Source organism: Tiliqua scincoides, chromosome 2, assembly GCF_035046505.1.
Source record: "Tiliqua scincoides isolate rTilSci1 chromosome 2, rTilSci1.hap2, whole genome shotgun sequence".
Classification (NCBI taxonomy): domain Eukaryota; kingdom Metazoa; phylum Chordata; class Lepidosauria; order Squamata; family Scincidae; genus Tiliqua; species Tiliqua scincoides.
Genome location: NC_089822.1, coordinates 119353061 through 119374363, shown reverse-complemented (window position 1 = coordinate 119374363; position 21303 = coordinate 119353061). Strand labels below are relative to the sequence as shown.

At 44.6% G+C, this 21303-nt stretch overlaps 1 protein-coding gene across 4 annotated transcripts in view; it reads right to left on the bottom strand.

Moving 5' to 3' along the window:
- The window catches only part of RBM10 (RNA binding motif protein 10), a 30335-nt gene that overhangs the window by 2548 nt on the left and 6484 nt on the right, over window positions 1-21303 (bottom strand). For 3 of the 4 annotated variants that reach the window (XM_066613256.1, XM_066613255.1, XM_066613257.1), the window contains exons 2-23: window positions 19294-19418; window positions 17777-17963; window positions 17122-17313; window positions 16927-16996; window positions 14424-14497; window positions 12328-12414; window positions 11706-11766; window positions 10421-10594; window positions 8480-8640; window positions 6330-6427; window positions 6159-6246; window positions 5233-5446; window positions 4976-5136; window positions 4739-4889; window positions 4455-4546; window positions 4099-4275; window positions 3038-3187; window positions 1904-1969; window positions 1244-1429; window positions 768-842; window positions 570-676; window positions 245-374 (exon numbers count right to left, since the gene is read on the bottom strand). In XM_066613256.1, the coding sequence (XP_066469353.1) occupies window positions 245-374; window positions 570-676; window positions 768-842; window positions 1244-1429; window positions 1904-1969; window positions 3038-3187; window positions 4099-4275; window positions 4455-4546; window positions 4739-4889; window positions 4976-5136; window positions 5233-5446; window positions 6159-6246; window positions 6330-6427; window positions 8480-8640; window positions 10421-10594; window positions 11706-11766; window positions 12328-12414; window positions 14424-14497; window positions 16927-16996; window positions 17122-17313; window positions 17777-17963; window positions 19294-19310 (2718 nt within the window). In that variant the 5' untranslated portion in view covers window positions 19311-19418. The remainder of the gene's footprint in view (window positions 1-244; window positions 375-569; window positions 677-767; window positions 843-1243; window positions 1430-1903; window positions 1970-3037; window positions 3188-4098; window positions 4276-4454; window positions 4547-4738; window positions 4890-4975; window positions 5137-5232; window positions 5447-6158; window positions 6247-6329; window positions 6428-8479; window positions 8641-10420; window positions 10595-11705; window positions 11767-12327; window positions 12415-14423; window positions 14498-16926; window positions 16997-17121; window positions 17314-17776; window positions 17964-19293; window positions 19419-21303) is intronic. The other variant, XM_066613260.1, reaches the window with a different exon arrangement.

The following is a 21303-nucleotide window of genomic DNA, read 5'->3' as shown; positions in this document are numbered from 1 at the left end:
CTCACCCTCAAACGTGCCCTTTAGCCATGGAAAGGGGAGGAGGGACAGAGACAAGAACACTATGACATACAAATTATATGCTATGAAGACCTCATCAAGCAAGAAAGCTTGAGTTCTTCCCCTTTCTACAAAAGGCAATCTAAAATAAGAGATAAGCCCCTGGGAATACTCATTTCTCCCCCCCCCCCCCATATTTCAGCACATTCACAGTAATCTGAAAGGTGCAACGAGTGGAATCTGGTACCTCAATGGGGGCGACGATACCCTGCTTTTTACGACCTAACCCGCTGCCTTCTTTCCAGCCCATAGCTTGTAGCATGCGGCTGCCAATGTTGTCACTTCCAAGTCCATCTCTCGTTGGCTGTTCAAAATCCCTGTTGCAAGTGGAATGAAAAAGGGCAGAGTTAACAGGAAGACTGAAGCAATCTTGCCTTTTGCTATTGCCTACCAGGGTCAATGGAAGTAGCATGGTGCGCTAAGAAGAAAGGATGTTTGTCTAATGTAACACAGCATGGGATGCTTCAAATACATCTGGTGAAGCCTGGGGGGGGGGGCAGCATGCAGCTTACACAGTGGCTGGTGTGACAGCTGAGTATTTCCTCTTCTTAGGTTCTGGTGGCTCAGGAACACCATACTTCTCCCTTCGTTCAGCTGCACGATCTCGATATTTCATTTGCTGGAGGTCACAAAGACAGAGTTAAGGCTAGGGTGCTGGCCCATATAATTTCCCTCCACACTACATGGGGGCCAATTATTGTTCTCCATACCTCCATGTCATTTTTCTCAAGTGCCTCAAGCTCCTGTTCTGACAAGTGTGCCCGTCGATGAATCTCCAAATTTTGCTGCAAAATGCAGGGAATATGTGAAGACCAAGGTGAGATCAAAACTGGATCTACTCCCCCCCCCCCGCAGCGGTCCTCCCCAGCCCCATGCCTGGGACAAAGGTCCACAATGGTGCCCCTGTGGGCTGTCACAGCCCCCCCCTACTTGAGGCTCATGGAGCCTCACGCGACCTACACCAGGGAAGCCTCTCTGAGGTTCCTTGACACTTTAAACTGTGCTTCTGGAAAACCAGAAGCACAATTTCTGACCCCGTTGGGAGCCTCAGAGAGGCTTCCATGGGGTCCCAGTGGCTTGCGCCTGAGACTTTTGCCCCATCTGACCTAATGGCAGATCCGCAACTGCCCCCCCAGTGATGCCACACCACACTCCTCAGGATGCAAGTATCACTTCTGCTTTGTACCTTGTGTAATCCTGAGAGCTGCTGGTGACGAATGAGTGCCTCCTTGCTGGGAAACTGCCTTCGGCACAGCAAGCAAGCTAGCTTGTGCCAATCAGTCAGTTTCTCTTCCCGATCAGCTGCTTTCTCCTGCTCCTCCTCACTGTCACTCTCACCACTGTAAGCAGCTACTAGCCCTCGTGGCGGACTCTGCAATTTAGGAATATCAATCAGATCTGGCTGAAACCAGCAGACCATGCTACATTTTATTTAGCATGGTAAGTTGCCTTGAATTTAAAACAGTATTTACCATAACTTGGACCTTCAAGGTCACACTACCCACCTATGGTTCCTTTCCCACACTTACCAACATATACCTCTCCCAACACCTGGAGTAACATGCCACCAGCAAAGAAAGTGCACTGCGCAAAGGTGCTTGCAACACAAATTACTCAAGATTTTTTTCATGAATAGCCCTCACTTCTGAGGGTTCAGGACTCCCCATCATCCATCAACAAGGAGTAAGATACCCATCTTTACAGCCCACTCCTCAATGCAATCAGTATCTTTTCCCCTCCTATGCTAGGATCCAAGAGCAAAGGCTCCTACAAATTTTGCTCTAGGCTACTGTTCAAAGTGTAGACCCAAGTCTAAACTGCACAGAAATTGGAAGGATGAGCTTACCAGCCTGTCATCCCCAGCAAGCTTTGACAAGTCCATCCCACTATGCTGCCTCTCAGCCAGAGCGCCCTGAGAATACAAAAAGGAGACAGAGTTGACTCAAACAGAGGTTCTTAACAATGTTCTCCCAAGTGGAAGCGTGCTTCCTTCCTGTTCAACAGTCACAAGCTGTCCCTGAAGCTACGCTAGGTGGTCAACACAATTTGCTGCAAAGCCAACATAGGGATACAGTTCACTCACTGGACAAAGAGATAATCAAGATACAGATTAATGTAGGATGCGTAGAGGTACTCTCTCTCTCTCTCTCTCTCTCTCTCTCTCTCTCACACACACACACACACACACACACACACACACACACACACACAGCCAACTGTTTTTGCCTTAGGGCAGTGGTATTCAAACTGGGGCGTCGCAACGCCCCAGCCTGTGGGTCCTGGCCTCTGCCCCCTTAAGGGGCAGGAGCAGCCAGGAGACAGGGGGAAGGCAGTGGATCGCGCCACTCAGGGGGACTGAAGGGACTTGGGTGCACTTGCCCAAGACTCCTGCAGCCTTGCAGGGGTGCAGGGAGCCCTGCGTAACCTTTGGCAGGGCTCCCCAGGTCAGGAAAAGGGAAAGCGGAGTGATCGCGCCCCGCTCCGCAAAACCGAAAGCGGAGCACAATCGCTCCGCTTTCCCTTCTGACTGCTTTCCCTTCGCTCCGCTTTCCCCCTGTCCCTGCTGCCTCCCCCCCACCCCCACAAAGACTTACTGCGGGTTTCAAACTCCCGGAGAGTTTGAAAACCGCAGCCTTAGGGAGTCTTAACTCATCCTCTGCCTCATTATTGCCATGATGTCATAATTTCAAAGACCCCTGGCAAGAATGTCTGACACTGTAAAAATATGCAACACGCTTGTTCCTTGGAGATCCAGAACTGAGCAGCACTAAGAGGAGGAAAGCAGAGTTAAAACTTTGGTATAACACCCTGGGTCATAACTAATGCAAACATCACATCAGGAATCAGGTTAAAGAAGGCAGAAAAGATTGCCCTCACCTTTCAGCAAGCCTGTCACCTGTCAGTTTTGTTGAGGTGATAAGAATTAGTTACAGCAGCTACCAATCTGATTCTGGTAAGTGATGGAAGACAGCAAAGTTACCTTTTTCTCAAGTATAGCATAGCCAGCATCAGCTGTGGCTGATTCCCGCCTTTCATCCTCTCTTATGGAAGAGACAGGTTGGAAGCTGTTCTTGAAGTTCTCCTTCTGCTTGTTGAGGCTACGGGCCCAGCGTTCCATATCCTTTGCAATCTGCAAATGATGACCCATACAAGGAGGGAAGAATGCAAGAAAAACATGAAGTTAACACTCAGCTGACGGTGACAAATCCCTTGGATCAGTACTGCCCAGCAGAGCTGAAACGAAGGGCTCACCCTTCAGCTAAAAGTTTATGAAAGTTCTAGAACTAATTTGCTTTTCTTTCTCCCAGGCCCCATAAGAAGTCTTCCGGCAACTGCTTCCAGTCATACATAAACAAGCTACCCCCATGCCATGTGGCTGCTTTCTGGGCATCTCTACCATACTAGGGGGACAAATCCTTCCCCATGAAACTATTCTGTAATTGGGTAGTTTGGAGAAATATGAATATCTTACTGCAGGCCAAATCTCCTAAGACACCCAAGTCAGCACTGTAAATGTATTTCATTATTTATTACACTGCCTTAGTATCAATGATGCCAAGGGTGGTATATAAAGGCATACAAAAGATTTAATAAAACAGAAACCATTTTTTTTAAAAAACACATAAAAGCAGCCATTAAGATGCTCAAAACAAGCACATAACCACACACATCACTAAGACCAAGAGTTAAAATGCAAGATTAAAATATCTAAGAAAATAAGACCACCTTAGCATGGTGGCTAAAAAGAAAAGGTGGACCTCCCTATGGAAGGAATTACACAGAGGGGTCACCACAGTCCAAAAAGTCTTTCCCTGGTGGCCACCCACCTCAGCACAAGTGGAGACACCCGAAAACAACCACTGGTAGGTGGCCACAGGCGTACAGACAAAATGATATGGAAGTTGCATCACACAGATCCAGTGTCTTGAAAGCAGACCCTAAAGGGCTTCTCAAAGTGTGTCAGGAAAGGGACAGACAGAGGTGGAATAAGCAAGGAACACAAATACAGGAAGGGGCAACAAATAAGAGGGTCATACTCACCTGCTGGGCTGTTTTGGTTTTGTGTTTCTCCTTCTTCTCTTTACCCTCTTTGCCACTGCTGCCCCCTGGTCCACTGCCATCCTTGTGGCCATCAGGTGCCTGGTCTGAGGCTGGTATGTAGGTGCGCCTTTCACCTTCCCAGTACAGGTACTGTTGAGTCTGGGCATTGTAGTAATACTGGAAAGAGATACTTTCACACTGAGTCTATACTGCCTCTGGCACAAATGCAATGGACCATCAAAATAGGGAGCAGCATCATACCCTTTCTGGACACCAAACATTGTGATGTCTACTTAACCATTCCCATCTCTAGAAAGGAGCAACATGTCTGCACAGGGAGTAGAAACTCAACTTACCTGAGAATTAGGGTCATAGTAAAGGCCAGTCAAGGGGTCATAATAGTAGCCAGAGCTCTCATCATACTGATAGGTGGAGACATCTGGGACAGCTAGATTTGGGCAGAGAGTAATAAAGAGAGGGAGCTGAACTAAATGACAGCATTTCAACCCAAAAGAGCTCATAGTTTTGCGCCTTTTCCCCATGCTCAAGAGCTAGAGATAACTGGTTCTTGGCCACCAATGGGACCTGAACTTTGATCAATCATGTTTTCCCTTCCCCTACAACAGACATCAGCGCTCACGGTATTGTGTGTAAGGTTCCTGTCCTGCTGAACTGGTCACAGACAGACTGGAAGCACTGGTGGATACACAGGTAGTGCCACTGGAGGGCTGAGCAGTACTAGGCACATCAGGCTTCAGTACGGCAGGTGAGACAATGGTATATGACTGCGACTGTGGGAGAGACCAGAGATGAATCAGTAGGGATTAAGAACAGAAGGCCTGCTCCAATACACACACACAAGCCCACTCATCTGTACCTGTGCAGCAGCAGTATTTCCCTGGGCAGAACTTGATCCTTCACTGCTGCCAGCTGACTGATACGTGACTGGGACAGCCGCGGTTTGGGTGGTACGAGGAAAAGTAGATAGGACAGGCACTGGGTCTATGCCAGGAACACCAGGCTCCAGTGATGTCTCAGCTATTTTGTGAGAAAAGACACAAAGCCACAGCAGTCAGTTAGGAAGCAGAAAAGAACCACAGGAGGTGGTGGAAGGAGGAGGCCGGGGCACCTTACCTGCCACCGTGCCCTCGCTGTGGACCTTGTCAGCCTTCCCAACCGCCACTGCCCCAGATGTGCCAGTCTGTGGCTGAGAGCCTTTCAGATATGCTTGTGAGTACATTGTGGCCTCCAAACCTTGAGTGCTGTAGGCCTCATCCTGTTGGTAGTAGCCATAGTCCACAGACTGCTCCTCCTGAGCTGCCCAGCCTGCCTCACCACCCTGCGATGCCTATTGGAAAGATCAGGTAAGAATATTCATTAGATTACCATACTACAATTCCTTCCCTGCTTCTAGTGTAATGACTGCAGGAGGCTCTCTTACATCCCTTGTCTTTGATTTTTAGACTTTTTCAAAATCTTAGCACGGCAGCATATTTTTCCATATGTTAGAAACAAAACAAAACACAATAACTATCCACAATAGTGGCCTGGAACCAAGGATCTTGCTGTGTTTTTAGGACATTTTTGCTTCACGTTCACTGATTTACTCCCTCTAAAAAATGTCTCCATGAAATTGAGGGACCCCCCTAGAGCAACTTTTGGGGGTGGGTTACAAGGTATGGGGGGATGTCTTGGAGCTGCCCCTCCCCCCACAAACTAGATCATACTATAGCAGGATCTTTGATTCCAAGCCAGTAACTCAAATGTCAGCCTCAGCAAAAGGATCTTTGTACTGCCAAGCTTTGGCATTGGAACCAAGAAGCTTTTTTTTTTTTTTTTTTTAAGATTGTGAATTCTTGGTTGGTGTCCACAGCCAAAAAGAAAGAGAAGTATGCAAAATACTTATGCTAAAAGTAAAATGCTTTAAAATGTCAAGTAGCCTATGGATAAAGTACAACACAGTGAAAAACAGCTTGGAGTTACACTAAACCCAACCCTTTCTCCTGGAGCAGTATCAGGGACCCTTCATCACTGTCTTCACACCCCAACCACAGTGTTACCTGAGAGATAGCCCACTGTGCGGCTGCAATAGCAGTGCTGGCTACAGAAGCGGCACTGATGCGGTTGCCATCTGTTGAGCTCATGTCCCTGCAGAGAGACACAGGGGCCATTAGTGGAGACTTACATAACAGCAGGGGTTCCGGTTTCAGAGAGAGCAGCTCTCTACTCACCGCTTGGAACCTTTGGCAAACTCCACATTAATTGTCTTGCCATCAATGTTCAGTGGTGGGTGCAGGGCCTGTAAGATCTGCAGCAACTGAGCTGCCTCCTGGAGGAGAGGAAAGAAAGAGAAATTAGGGGGAGCACCTGATCTTCTGGAACTATGGTGTTCTCACTTCCAAGCTCTCACTCATCACTGCAAGCTCTCACTTGCCTGCTGTCAATCTATCATGGATTGCTGTGGCTTCAAGGTCCACCACTCAGTCTGAGATCTGTTCCAGATAGGGAACAAGGGAGAAACATGGGCTATAATCTAACTGTAGCCTCCATGCTCTCTCAAGTTCCTATCCAGATGTAGTTTTTAAAAAATGCATACAGTGTTTCAAATTGTCAGTAACATTAGGAGCCCCCCCTTTGCTTAGTATTACATTCCAATTTCACTGTTAAATAAATATGCTGATGTCTACACCTGTTAGCTCTTAATAGTGAGTCCAGGACTCTGTATCTTCAAAGACTGTGACTAGGATTCAAAAAGCCAAGAAACTGATTCTAAGAGCCCCCAAAGAGCTTCAGAATACAGGCATGTATCTCATAAGGCCCTTCTGCCTAAGGATGGACTGCATTTATGATGGTGGTCAAAGCACAACAAAGAGGCTCTTAATGAGGCAATTAGATCTCCTATAGCCTGCAGCAGAGTGTCTGTTTACACAACAAAGAGACTCTTAATGCAAGGAAGAGACAATCAGTCTCCAGTAGCCTGCACAGCCAGCAAGTGTCTGCTTATACCACAAAGGCACTAGATTGGGCTGAATGTTCATTTAATGACCTAATCGAATAATAATTGGATTGGAGAATAATAATTGGGATTGGAGAATAATAATTGGGATTGGAGAATTTATCCCCATTGTTAAGTGACACATTTTTTAAAAAACTGACAGGTTCTCTAAAGCAGTATTGCTATATAGTCAGCTCATGCTGCCTCTCATGCTATATTGCCAAGGAAATCGTCTATATTGCCTCCATATTACCAAAGAAAAAAGGTGAAAAAAATCACTTAAGAGTATCACTTAAAAACCCAGTCAATTAGCTAAAGCCCGATTTTCTACTTAAACAATGGGCTATTGTGGCAAATTATGACTATTTATACCAATCTTTCTGCATGAATACTTGTTTTGCCATCTACTCGGAAACCACTACTCTGCCCAGTTAACTACCATCTTTTCCTTTTGCCATACACTGTCTTCAAGTATACAATTCTGTTTAGTGTCCTTGCATATGTACAGAGAGATCTACGCAAAGTCTATTAACCACAACTGTGCTCCCATTGTCACCAAACCGACAATTCTGTAGGGCAGAAGACAAGTGGTTTGTATAGCAAAATATTTTGAATTGTACTCCTGCAGGTTATATAAAGTGCCTATCTGGTAGTAAACCCAAAACACAGGCCAACACATATTTTGCTTCCTTAAACGTTATACCAATTCCGGGTATATTTGGGGTGCCGAATCCAAAAATGGCATCCGTTTTGCCCTATCACGTCTACTTTTGGAGACACAGCATAGTCTCTTTAGTGAATGGTTCAAGCAGCTTCTTTGTGAGGAAGCCTAAACTACGGCTTCCTCATGAGGAAGCTGCTTGAACCATTCACTAATGAGGCTACGCTATATCTCCCAAACTAGACATGATAGGGCAAAACAGATGCCATTTTTGGAATCGACACCCCAAATTCATATCAAACCACCATAAAGTTTGGGAAAAACTTTTCTGGCCCTCAATTTTGTAGGCCTGTGTAATCTGTTGTTACAGCAACAAATTTACAGGCATGCTTATTCCTGAACTTAAAGGAATTTCAAGATGAGCAACTTCATATAATCAGACCTTCCCTAACCTCTTCCCCCCCCCCCCACTTTCTTAGAGGTCTTTAGTTCCAATCAGAGGAAGGTAATGGTTAAGACAGAAGAACGGTTATTGGGAGGAGTATATCTGGAGACCCTTAGTTGCAGGTGCTGAGTCAGTTCCCAAGCCTCTGCCTGGCCTCCCCCAACTATAGGCTCAATACAATCATCTTTCTAAGCCCTAATTCACCTTTCCAGAACCCAGTATTCCCATCAACAGACTCAATGCCAGACCAAAACTTCAATATGCTGTTTGTAGAACTCACCACAATGGTGGAGAGCTGAATGAAAGCAAAACCACGGTTGAGCTGTGTCTGTTTGTCCTTGATAACACGGACGTTGGAGGAGGAGAGAACAGCATACGGTGCCAGAGCACTTAATATAGAGTCCATCGTGCTATGCGGATTCAGGTTTCGAAGGATGATGGCTATTAGAGTAAAGAACAGCATGGTAAGCAGGATCTTGGTCTCTTTCAGCTACCTCAGAAGTGTCCTCCAACATGATTTAAGAATCTGCATGGCTAAGATGTACTATGCCTTAATATAACTTGTTTAGGATTTATTATTTTTAAGATTGAACTTCTGGTCCTTATCGCTGCGGAGAAAACACTGAACATGCACCTACAATACCTGCTAAACACAGGGAGAGGCAAGATAAGCATCTGAGAGAGATTCACAAAGCAGTTTGAGCAATCTCTTTAAAGTGCACATGGTTATAAGCAAATCACATAGTTCATCCTTTGAAATAGAAACTTTTAAAAATGCTTTTTAGCTGTTGCTGTGCTTTTAGGCTTGCTATCAATTTTATTGTTAGGGTTAAATAATGGTTTTAACTGGTCATAAGATGTTTTGGGGACACGGGCAAAAAAGCAACTTATAAATTCAAATATAGTATATGCTACAGCCACTTGCTAGCTATTGGCCAATTGGGGAACAAACTGCTATCTGTAACTACAACTGCTGCTGAAATCAGGGAAAGATTGTGTAACTTCTAAGGCGCTTGGCTGCAGTGTGCTCTTTCCCAAGGGCATGTGGAGATACGCAAGGAGGCAGCCAAGTGAGAAGGGAAAGGGAACACCTGACCATAGGTACTTTATATTATTCCTGGCTTGCCTTCTCCCTTGCTATTGCTGGCAAAGAAAGCGACCATCTCAGGCTGTGGGACAAGTAATTACTCAAAAGAGGGAAAACAGGAGAGATAAAGCAGCCAGTTGGTGTAAGCAAATACCAGTATTCAATTTGCAGCTATAAAAAACACTCAACATCCATTTTTAATGCAATCCTGTTGTCTCTCACAGTAACCAGAAGATGGAGGTCTTTGGTAACTGCATACTCCATTCCTGCGGTTTCACTTATCCATGGGAACAAAAGTCTAACTTACATCACACCATTTGTGGGTTATCCAGAGTGGCCATTCTGAAACTATCAGATGCTGGCATTCCTAGCCAGGCTATTTACCTCTCCCCCTGTATAGCATCAGAGTCCTGATCATTTCCAGAGGCTGGGATCCTCATGACAATAAGGGGTGCTGGTCTGATTTTTCCCTTAACCTCGTTTTCCCATAGGACCAATGATTTCCTATCTGCTGGTTTTTCCATGAACCTAACCTCAGCAAATAATGAGAATTGACTATACATTCTCCTGCTCTGGACTATCTACAAATTCCAAAACTTCTTTTGAAGAACTTGAAAAGACACAATACACTTCCAAATTCAACCCCACTTTCTTTCAAGAGCAAGTGACAATTTAATCCAATAGTGAAATGTGGTTTTCGTGGTCTCCTGATATAGGGAGCTTTCGTAACCATAAAATTCCAAATCTTACAATGGATAACTACTCTGTAACAAAGCTAAAACTTTTCATCAACAAATCCTATTTCAATCACCAGATTTTACTACCCTTCCAAAAGCCAGGAATCATGCCCAGGAAATCCAGTCTCTCTGTATCACTAACCAACTCAATTTCCTTGTAGATAAGCCATCACACATGGTTTATCTACACAATTTTAAGTTAATATGTTGGAGGGGAAGGAACACCACCACCTCCAAATAAATGATTACTGAGCTTCTGAGAAAAGATTAGGAAAATCTAACAAGTTCTCAACACTACAATTAGCAGTATTGCTTAGAAGAAACCATGACATTAAACTGGTTTGATTCCGGCCCCATACATAAAGTTCTCACCCTCAATCCCCAAATCCATACTTACTGTCATTAGCATTCTCTGCACAGGGTTCAGATATCTGAGCCACAGGCTGAGTGGACAAGGCTGCCGATACTTGGTATGGCTGTGGGAGGGGTAGAAGGCCTTGACTGAGCTCACGCCCCGATAGAGCCACCAACTGGTCCAAGCGGCTACCAGGGGGAAGCTTCTGCTCAGCTTCTGTATGGTGGGGTCATAAAGGAGAATATTTGTATTAACAGATAGTGCTAGAGACACATGCCACAGCCCTCTTGTTTGTGGCTGTTTTGTTGAGTTTCCCTGGTGAATTTTTTTTGCAGGGGAGGGGGGGTGCTTGTATTGGTTCATTTATCATTCAAATAGTTTTGATTGGTTGTTTTATATATTTATTGGGTTCTCTTAAAGAAGTCAAAACTAAGACTGTGAGCTTTTCACACTGAGACTTCTCATACTGCTCTATGCAAAGTACATGGATTTCTTATCAATAACTAATCATGTTTACTTCATGGCCTTATTCAGCATTTTGATGATGCTTTGGGAGACATGACGTTTTCCCACTACCCTGTCCAAACCATCTCTCCACCCATTTCATTTTCTCTGTGGTTATTTAGTCACAACAAGCAAAGCCATTTTGTTCTTCAAAGTGCTCTCTGATTACCTAGGCAACATGGGAACACTTCTGTGTCTTCTTGCAGCCTGTTCTGCAGAACAGCACAAGCAAACAGCTTCCCAGTTGCCTAGCAGACACCTCAGTCCTGCCTTGCAGCATTGGGAAGAACAAAATGGCTGCGTTCATCATGGTCACACACAGCCAGTGAAGAAATCAACTTGACAGGCATTTCTGGTGGTGGCTTTTCGTTCTGCCTTGGTTTTTATGGGAAGGGGGTTCATGCCTCAAGCCCCCAGTTTCAACCCTGAATGTTCTGCCAGGTAATATTTTGACTCAGCCCGTAGATCCAGAAAACCACAGATAATGAAATCCGTGGTTCAAGGCACCTTTAACCCTCCAAAGGCGACCAGAGTAGCGCTCCAGATGTTTTACAGGAAACCCAGAAGTGACCTTCTAAGGCCTCCCAGAGGCCTTATAAGTCATTCTGAGGGCTGGGGAGACTGCATGCATACTCCACAGCCCCATAGCACAGCTCCGGGTACCTTCGGAAGCTTCAGGTTGAGCCATGTCTGACTCAATCAGGGTCGGGGGACCCGCGCTGAATCAAATCTGCAGATAAGAAGGCTCAACCTATATTTCTATATTTAAACATATAAAATCAAACAGTAATAAGGTTAAACAGAACCAAGATGTTAAGCTCACCAGATCTGGGAATGCCACACTTGAAGCACTTTTCTCTACGCTTGAAATTCTGTACTCCACACTGTTGAGAGAACAGACACATCTTGCCTGTTTGGTCTTTATCAAGACTCCACACATGGTATATCTCTAATTAGTTCAACGCTACCAAGCTCTGCTCCTACTACAAATGAACTAAAATTTGCCAGTAAGATCCTCCAGTTTTGTGCCTTTCCATCATTTCTTGCCCTTATGGGTGTGGAGAAAAACTTGGAAAACAGAAGCATTGAGTGTAATCTTGGAAGCTAGTCCCTTTGTCATAGCCACTATGCCTGGGTCTCTGCTTCTGCAGTCAACTATCTGGATTCCCTCTTTCCAGTCAGTGTTCCTCCTCTCCTTCTAAATCCCACAATACTTTTTAAAACCGTCTCAGAAGCAGAAATACCCAAATTAATTTATTCAGATTGTACAGTTTGTGTTTCCTTATTAATGATGAAGAATTTGGATTTCTTAGAAAGCATTTACAGCAGAGACACCTGTATCCCTTCTCAGTCCTCCAGCAACATAACACCCTCACAACCACACCAGGCCGCCTCTTCTAACACCGCATGTTGACCTCTTCATATAGTGATTGCAAAGCAGATACCTTACTGCAGAGCCAGTCTTCATTGATCTTGGGTTTAGGATCACTGTAGTGCATGGAGACTTTCTGCCCAAGGATGGTGAGAGAGTGCTGCAGGAAGAGAAACACTGCAATGAGACTCTACAGTACAGGTGAAGAGAACGTGCCCATCACTGCCGCAGCAGAAAGAAGGAGAGGTTCAAACCCTTCAGCTGAATGGATGAGGGGAAGGGAGGGAAGGGAGCACAGGCTGAAAGAGGTTTGGAGCTTGGCTACATGGCTAGTGCACACCTAACCTGGCCAAGAGAGGCACCTGTTTCTACCCAAGGCACCGGGATGTCCGGCTGCTGTGAGGGAGGGAGAGTGTGTTGGAGACAGAGAGAAAGATGAAGAGAAGAAGAAACAGACAGAGAGAATGCAGCCGTGCTCAAAGACACCACCATACAATACCTCTGTGTCACTAGGATGACCCATCTTTACCTTCTGCCCCACAAGCTAGCAACATGTATTTCTCCTTGCTCCTCCCAGCCCAGTGCCCCATCAACAGGCACCTTTCCCTAGATAGGTATCACACCCTCATTCAGCACAGATCTCTACTACACCCATGTCAACTTCCATTTAAGGGCATGCTTGGAGAAACAACCAATGTTCCAATTGCAAGTCTGCTCAGAAATGGTGAAAACATTTGGGAGATCAAGAATAAGACTTTAAGCTACATACACATCCCAGAATGTTCGTACTTGACTTCCTACTCTTTCTATTCACACACAAAACCCTAATTTAGCTGCTTACCAATGAATTGGGATCTTTCTAAAATGCCCTCTGAAAAAGTATTGCTATGCCCAACTGCAGAATCTCAACACTTCATACAGAAATCACAAGATTACCAGGCCACACAATTCCCAAGGACTATACAGCTAAACCAGACCATTTCCAAAAGCATTTGCTGGGAGCTGCTAGCCAAGGCTTCATAGGCTAGAACCTTGTTCTAACAGTTGCAAAAGCAACTACCTCTGGCCCAAAACTGTCCTGCAGAGATAAAACATTGCCACTTACATGAACAATTATAAAAGATGGTGAGGGATTCCTCTCACACACATACCTGCCCATTAGCCCCATTTCTGCACACCCCTCCCACATCCTGAGCAGAGTGCATCATCTCAGCCATGCCAGGGCTACATGTGTCAGCTCCCACTGGGGATGTGCACACACGACCCAGCTACACTGCCAACACAGAGAACAGGAAGAGGAGAAAACGACTGAAGCAATTGCCATGACTGCATAAACACTGGCAAACCCAAACAGTTTGGGCTAAGGATGCATTTTCAACAACTTTACTATTCAGAAACAAGATTATAGTTTGAAAAAATGGTCTGAACAGGTTAGTCTGGGGCCTAAAAATTGGTCCTGTGGCCAGTCACACCTGTACTGTGATCCTATGGTGCTGGAGAGAGTGTAGGGTCTCACACAGATGGCTATCAATATAGAGCTGCTGTGAGGAATGAGAGAAGGTCTCCTAAGAAAGCTTACTGCCCTGAATCCTGGCTGCACTGCAAAGGACCTTATACCCTGTCATGTAAGCAGGTGGTAGGTTGGTAAGTTTTCACAACTACTCTTTAGCTTAGTCCTAGGGCTGCGGGAATCTATCATGATGTGGATCATGCATAATTCCACACTGAATTCCTGACTCCCTAAACATTTCTTTCTTAGTACTAGGAGCACTGGTAGCCCCTCTATCTACCTCACTGGCTCCTTAGCTCCTTTGCTCAGCCTACAAGACCCAACATGAAATCAAATTCAGATACAAGCCCACTCCCTAAGTTGTTAACACAACTCAGAAGTCCTGGCTCCTTGTGTCCCTATTCTAAGCCACAAGAACACTTTTCTCCATGACTGGGGATGACTCGAGAAATCAAACTCCTGGGTGTCAATGCTCTATTTCAGTTTCTGGGTACTATAGACTACACAGGCTATCTGGGTTGCAGACCTAAGGCTTGTTTCCCATCCCCCCTCAGTGATTCCCTATGGGGAAGGCAGCTAGGGCTTGTCATATGAACCAGGTGTTTGGATTGGTCATTAACAGTAGCAGTACTTGTGGGTTTCAAGTGCAGCAAAGCAACCTGATTGGCTTCCATCCATCGTGTAGCGTCCTGCAAGTGATTAAACTCGACGAAGGCGAAGCCCCGGCTCTGACCTGGAGGACAGCATTCAGATACAGACGCAGTGTGTTAGTCAACAGATCCAGCCAATATCACGCACCCCTGTCGCTGTACCAAATGGGGCAAGGGCAGGGTGCGGGGGGATGGGACAGGGGTGGGTGGAAAGGCACAGAAAGGACACCCTAGTTGCAAAGTGGGGTGGTGCAGACTCAGAGGCTTGTCACAAAAAGGAAAGCACCTGCTCTTCTGACTATCCTAACCAAGAAACAATTCTGATAAACAGATGCCACTGATCACTGTTTGAACCTCTGTTCTCTCTTTCCCAGAACTGGGAAGAAAAAAAACTATGGGAGTTCCAGCTCCCAGTCCAGTACCTTTATCTGTCCATTCCTAATACCTCCAGTAGGGCTTGACAGAGAGTGATGACTCCAAGAAGATCTATTTCTACCACTTCCTCTAGAGCACTATTGTTTGCCCTATCTACCTAGTACTTTACCATCCTAGTATAAGCAATAGCTATCTCAAACTATCTGTGCTAGAACCGCTTTCTTATTGCCACTCCATGGCACTGGTGAGTCTACCAACCCCCACCCTGCAAGCAGCAGTGCCTGCTTAGCTTTGAAGAGCTAAAAAAAAAATAAAAAACTTCCCACTACATAAGAACACTAACACCAAGGGGCCTGGTAACCGTAACACCTACAGGATACACAAAGTTGCAGTGAGCCAACTACTGGACCTGAGTGTGGGAAATCTGGGTTCAAGTCCCAGCTCCTACTCACTGGGGGACTTTGGATCACCACTTGCTTAGCCCCATTTCCCCATCCACACAACAGTAATAATGGTGACCTCTCTCAAGAGCTGTTGCAAAAAGAAGAAGGCAAGGAAAATGAACCTGCCATAAATCTAAACACAAATACAACTTAGATCATGTGCCTAGATTGGAAGCAGGTCAATACAAACTCAGAAGGGGGCACTAAATTAACTGACAGATAAGGTGATAGTTGGCCTCGCCTCTATTTTCTCCATTAGCACCACCGGAACTGAGTATCAAGCTGGGAGTCTACAAACTGGTATGCTATTCCAGAATGGTAGAGGATATATTTAAAGGACATTTAACAGAAGCAGACAAAAGCAGCCTGCAACTATGAGGTTATAGCTCTCCAGTGCTCAAGGTCTGCTGTCCCCCATCCTTGTGAACATGGACTTATCGCATATGGAATGTGTTATTAATTTATATTTCTCAGCTTTTGGCTACACATAGAAGCAGGGTGCCTTTCTGTACCTACCATCTTGCAGTACCTACCAGCCCCTTTCAGGCCTGGTACAACACAGAGCAGATACAGAAGAATATAGTTACATACACACCTTGCCTTTATAAAGATATAAGCGGTTTACAGCTCTGACTAGTGGGCAACAAGTGTGTGTGAAGTGCAAGGAACACCGCTTTGGAAAGAAATAGAAAACTTACCTGCTTGGTTGAGAACATTCTACCCTAAAAATGGCCCTAAGCTACGAGCTGGATACAACCTTATGTGCTGCGCTGACCTACCTGAACTTTCCCGTGCTACCCAATTTGTTGGCAACCTGTGTTCTTTAAAGCAGGCCTAAACAACTAGTGACCCACCAAGCCAAATGCAGCCCACCAGAAAAGTGTTATAACTTGACAATACTCCCTTCTCCCTGCAAGCAGACAGAAAAAAACAAGTTTATCAAGTCTCCCACAGGACAAGACTGAAGGGTTGCATTTAGTAGTGTGCGTGTCAAAAGTTGTTCAGGTCTGTCTTCTAGCTATTGTACTATCCTTAAAAGGAGTCTGACATAAGCTGCAAGGATCCAGGAAGAATCTCTGCAATTAACACAGCTGATCAAATATGGTCAGGGATGTATATTGACAATGTAAAAGGGAAGATAGATATGTCTAAAGTTGTTATCCATCATTGCTCTTTTCTGTTGTTGTTGCATATTCTATCACAAAGAAAGAGGTCAAGCAAGAAAAGTCAGAAACTAAAAGAGAAATGAACTGGATATGGAAAGAAATGTTGGCTTGTGAGCTCTCAGGACATTCATGGGCTAAGACAATGTGCAAAGAAGTTCAGAAAAGAACAGGAGCCACGTCTGGGCCTCAACAATCTGTTATATCTTCAGGTCAACCACATAAGGGAAGAGCTACTGAGCCCCAAGCTTACAGGATGCTGGCAACACAAAGCTTCAATAGCACTGGACATTTTAAGGACTATGACTGAATCCATGCCCAATATCTGGATAACCGATTGATTCTAAGTGCTGCAGGGGAAAGTACACAGCAGAGACCACAGCTAAATCTTTAATGCCACAGGGCAAAACAGCTCCATACACAAACACATCTGATGCACCACCCTCTAGTGTGAAGTGTATCATGTAGCAGGTGAAACAGCAGAACCACAACAAAAGAAGGGAGAAGACAAAACTGCGAACAGGAGCTCACCTGAAGCTTTATTCCGCATCAGTCGCACTTCACGGGGCTGGAACCCATGTGCCTGTAGCTGGGCCCGAATCTGCAGAGAGGCATAAGAGGTCAACACCAGGGGAATAAGTTAAATAGGGAAGATGCACCAAGAGATTATTATGAGTCACTGCAAGGACCCAAGAGCAATGCTTTCACTCTAAGCTTCTGACATACATCATTCTCAGTGGCAGACTGGGGCAGCATTCTCAGCATAATAATGCTGCTGGCCTTCTGTTCTTCCTCTTCCTGCTCAGTTCGGTAGTCCTGGTCCCGATAATCACCATCACCAGGAAATCCTAGCTGTTGACTGGGACTGTCACGTTTTCTACGTTGTGTCTCTGATCCAGAGGAGGCCTCATAGGAATCCTGGGCAAGAACACAAAAAAGGATGGTTCAAGCAGGGTAGGGATGCAAGACTAAACCATGACAGAAAAGATAATCAGCCCTGCAGGACAATTTGCTAGTAAACATTCTGGTAGCCACTGCACTACCCTGTCAGGTGGAGCATATGCTCCTTTAGCAAACAAGTGCTCCTTTAGCAAACACAGTAGCTTACTAGAACCCAAGAGCTGAAGCATAAGCCTAAGGAAATCCCTCCCCTCCAAACAGCTGTAATGGACAGCTATAGCTGGGGGAACAAAAATCAGTGCTAAATTCCACTCTAACTTATACCAGCTGTAGACGAATTCTTTAAATCCTGAAATCCTTCCCAGTCAAAGTCTTCATCACAGTACATCGCATTCAAGGACTCACACAGGCCAGACCACATGATGTGCTCCCAAATAGGAAAGTCCCAAACAGAGTTAACATCGAGCCCACCCCAATGTACCTCTACGCTGTGTTCCTCAGAGGAATCATCATAGTCATTTGTAGGTTCTTGACTGTTGAAATCTCGTATGTAGGAGCGATAATCCATATCTCGGTAATCATGGTCCCTCTGGTTCCGGCCTTCTAATCCCTCATCTTGGGTCCTATCAACAGCACCATATCGGCCTGTTCGATCCCCACGACCACCTCTGAAGTGCATAAAAAGAGAATCCACTGAACTACGCTGAGACATCAGTGCCAATGCTGACATGTGAAAGTATTCTATATTAAGACTTTTGTCAGTGGTTTTTAGGATAATCATGAAGCAACAAAGGTAAGAAATGACAAAATGGTTATTTGAACAAGTTGGTGATTCCTAGACAATGCCTTTTTTACATCTTGTCATATGATGCAAATACTAAAAGCAAATTTTTCCACGCAGAACCATTTGTAAGAAAGTTAGCAAGGGACATCACTCTGGCTACAGCATTTTTGTGTGAATACAGGTAATCTAATCCAACATCCAACACCTGAAAGCTGAGGAGCAAAAGTACGCATCCTCACTGCATCCGTACTAAGGCATCTATGGTCTAAATAAAAACTTGTTACAGCAGTGCAGGAATCCAGTAAAGAAATCCACACAGCAGTGCTGGCTCCAGTAAAGTATGGATGCAGAAATTGTGTGGGTAGAGTTAACCACATGGTTGCTTCCTAGAAAAACTACTTCTATGCCACTGTGAAAATAGGATGCTTTAGGAAGCCTTTACCTTGCATGATGAATAAGTTTATTCATGCAGACTCCCCAACTAAAAGTTTCATGCTATGATGCAGCATTGCACTTCTGATCACTTCTTGGTATGTGGATCAGCACACTGAGATTCACACCCCAGCTAGTTTACCGCAGCTCTGTACCCCCTACTCCAGGGGTGCTCAATAGGTGGATCGTGATCTACCGGTAGATCGCGAGGCAAAATGAGTAGATCGCGGAGTGCCGACCCCCCCCCCTTCAGGTGCCTCTGGGAGGAAACCCCGGGAGTAAGGCCCATTGTACTCAATGGTGCTTACACCCAGGTAAGTGTGGCTAGGATTGCAGCCTCACAGCCTAATCCTAGGCATGTCTACTCAGGAGTAAGTCCTGTTATACTCAGTGGGGCTCAAGGTACACCAACATACATTGTACACATAAATGTTATATGTTATGATGGCGCGAACATTGTAAAAAAAACTCTGGTAGATCTCCGGGCCTTGCTGGGTTTCAAAGTAGCTCTCGAGCCAAAAAAGTGTGAGCACTCCTGCCCTACTCCAACACTCAAGTTAGCAGTGACTGTGGAGTGACAGCCCTGATGATTTCCTCTAAGTTTCATCACAGCAAAACAGACCTTAGTATTTGAACTGAATTCATCCCACCAAAACCTTGTGTACTGGGCAAGGTTTAGATATTCTAGTAAGATGCACAAAGCAGTATCATTATTTGCCCCCCTAAAAATTCAGATCATAGTCCTTTCCCAGGGCCCTGTAGTAACTAGAGAAATGCCTTACCTCCTTTCATACTCCATTGCTCCGTGTGAAGTACAAGTTCTTCAACAACCTCTCAATGCCAGCCTCTTTAGGGGGTGGCTGCCATTCCAGCAAAGGAATCTATGAAAAAAGGAATCTGAAGATCTCTGTAGGGAAAACAAACAAAAAAGCAGAGTTCAGGAGACTCTTACTCCAGCTCAATAATTATTATAAAGTATTATAATCATAATAATGTGAATCAGCATTTTTAAAACCAAACATTATGCCCAATTCAGTGTTCCTGCAGCATGACAAGCACACAATCAATCTTATTTGGTTATTTCTCAAACCTGCCATTGCTCATACTGCTAACACACAGTTCCCCAGCTAAAAACTGACCTTTTTGCTAATGCCCATGTTACTATCAATACAGAATCCGTTTTTGTTTCTTCAATGATTGGCCCTGACCTGTTCAAAACTAACTCAGCCCTGGTTCACTAGGTAGTAGTAGCCCAGTTGTTTAGACTTGGTTTCCTATCTGTAAAATGGTGTGACTTGTCTCATCAAGCCGCTGACAAACTAAACTGAGGCCAGGAAATACTGATCTTTCCCCTGAAGCTTAAAAGGAGGGCAAATTCAGTAGAACTACCAGTCCTATGCAAACATCTCAAACTTTCTCCACTTACTGGAAGAGGGATACTGGAAGTCAAGTTCTGCATTCTCTACTCTAGAAGGGGACTTGGTTTCTGGTCATTCAATTAGAAATGTGCCTAGAAGCAAAGACTCTGCAGATATAGAGCTTTACAGTGTTGTAACCCAACTGTTTGCATGAAGCTGAGTAAGTTACTGCTATGTCTATCAGAGAGATAATTCTCATCTGCAATTCACAGAGATTTAGAAAGATTTATGGTTCTAAGTACTTTGAGCCTTCAACACATAAAGCCATCAAATACACAGCAAAAAAACCAAACTTTTTACAAGTATTCCTACTCCCCCGCCCCCATGATTAATTACATTTCTTAAAGGCAGGAATCATTTCTGAAAACAAGACAGCCCTACGAGTTCACAATATACAGAGCGATGAACAGTCAAGGCAACAGAAAATTACAGAAGCTTTCTGCACAATGTAATGCAGTAACTAGCTTTTTCTGCATACTGGTTGAACAGATTGTGTGCACACATGTGTATGTATAAACACACTTCCTTCTCACCCACATACAAAATATGCCATTTTCCTAAAAGCACTTAATCCCTTAGCCTAGCAAGAGAGGAGGAGGCAGCAACAGGAAAGTTGAAATAGGAAATTGGAATAGGAAACTAATGGCACTGAATTAACACAGCAGTGGCACAACACAGACTCAATGTCCAATAATCCAGTGTTTCTCAAACTGTAGGTTGGGACCCACTAGGTGGGTTGTGAGCTAATTTCAGGTGGGTCCCCATCCATTTCAATGTTTTATTTTTAATATATTAGACTTGATGCTACCCTGGTACTTTAAACAAGGTTCTATGTATAATCTTTTAACAATTATAGTAAATGGGACTTACTCCTGGGTAAGTATGGGTAGGATTGCAGCCTCGGATTGTAAAAAATGTTCCTGCTTGATGATGTCACTTCCGGTCATGACATCACTTCTAGTGGGTCCTGACAGATTCTCATTCTAAAAAGTGGGTTCCAGTGCTAAATGTGTGAGAACCACTGCAATAATCTATTCTATTCTGAAGGCAACAATCTTTTTACTCCATAATCTCTCATATGCACCAATTTAAAATGTGAAGCATGTTATAAAACTCTGTCTATTGCAAGTAATCAATATATTAAGGAGAGGCTGATGGTTGTGATCCTGCAATTACTTAGCATAAGGACAAAAACCACAATGTTACCTAAAGATTAATTTTTAAACAAGTTGAACAAATCTGGTGCATCAGAAAAGTTTGGCTGCAGCTCCAGTTCTTGCAGCTTGACACAGGTATGCCTCAAAGAGTAAGGTCAGAACTACATGCAACATTTGACATGGGCTTGCTACCACAAACTACATATACTCTTCCATC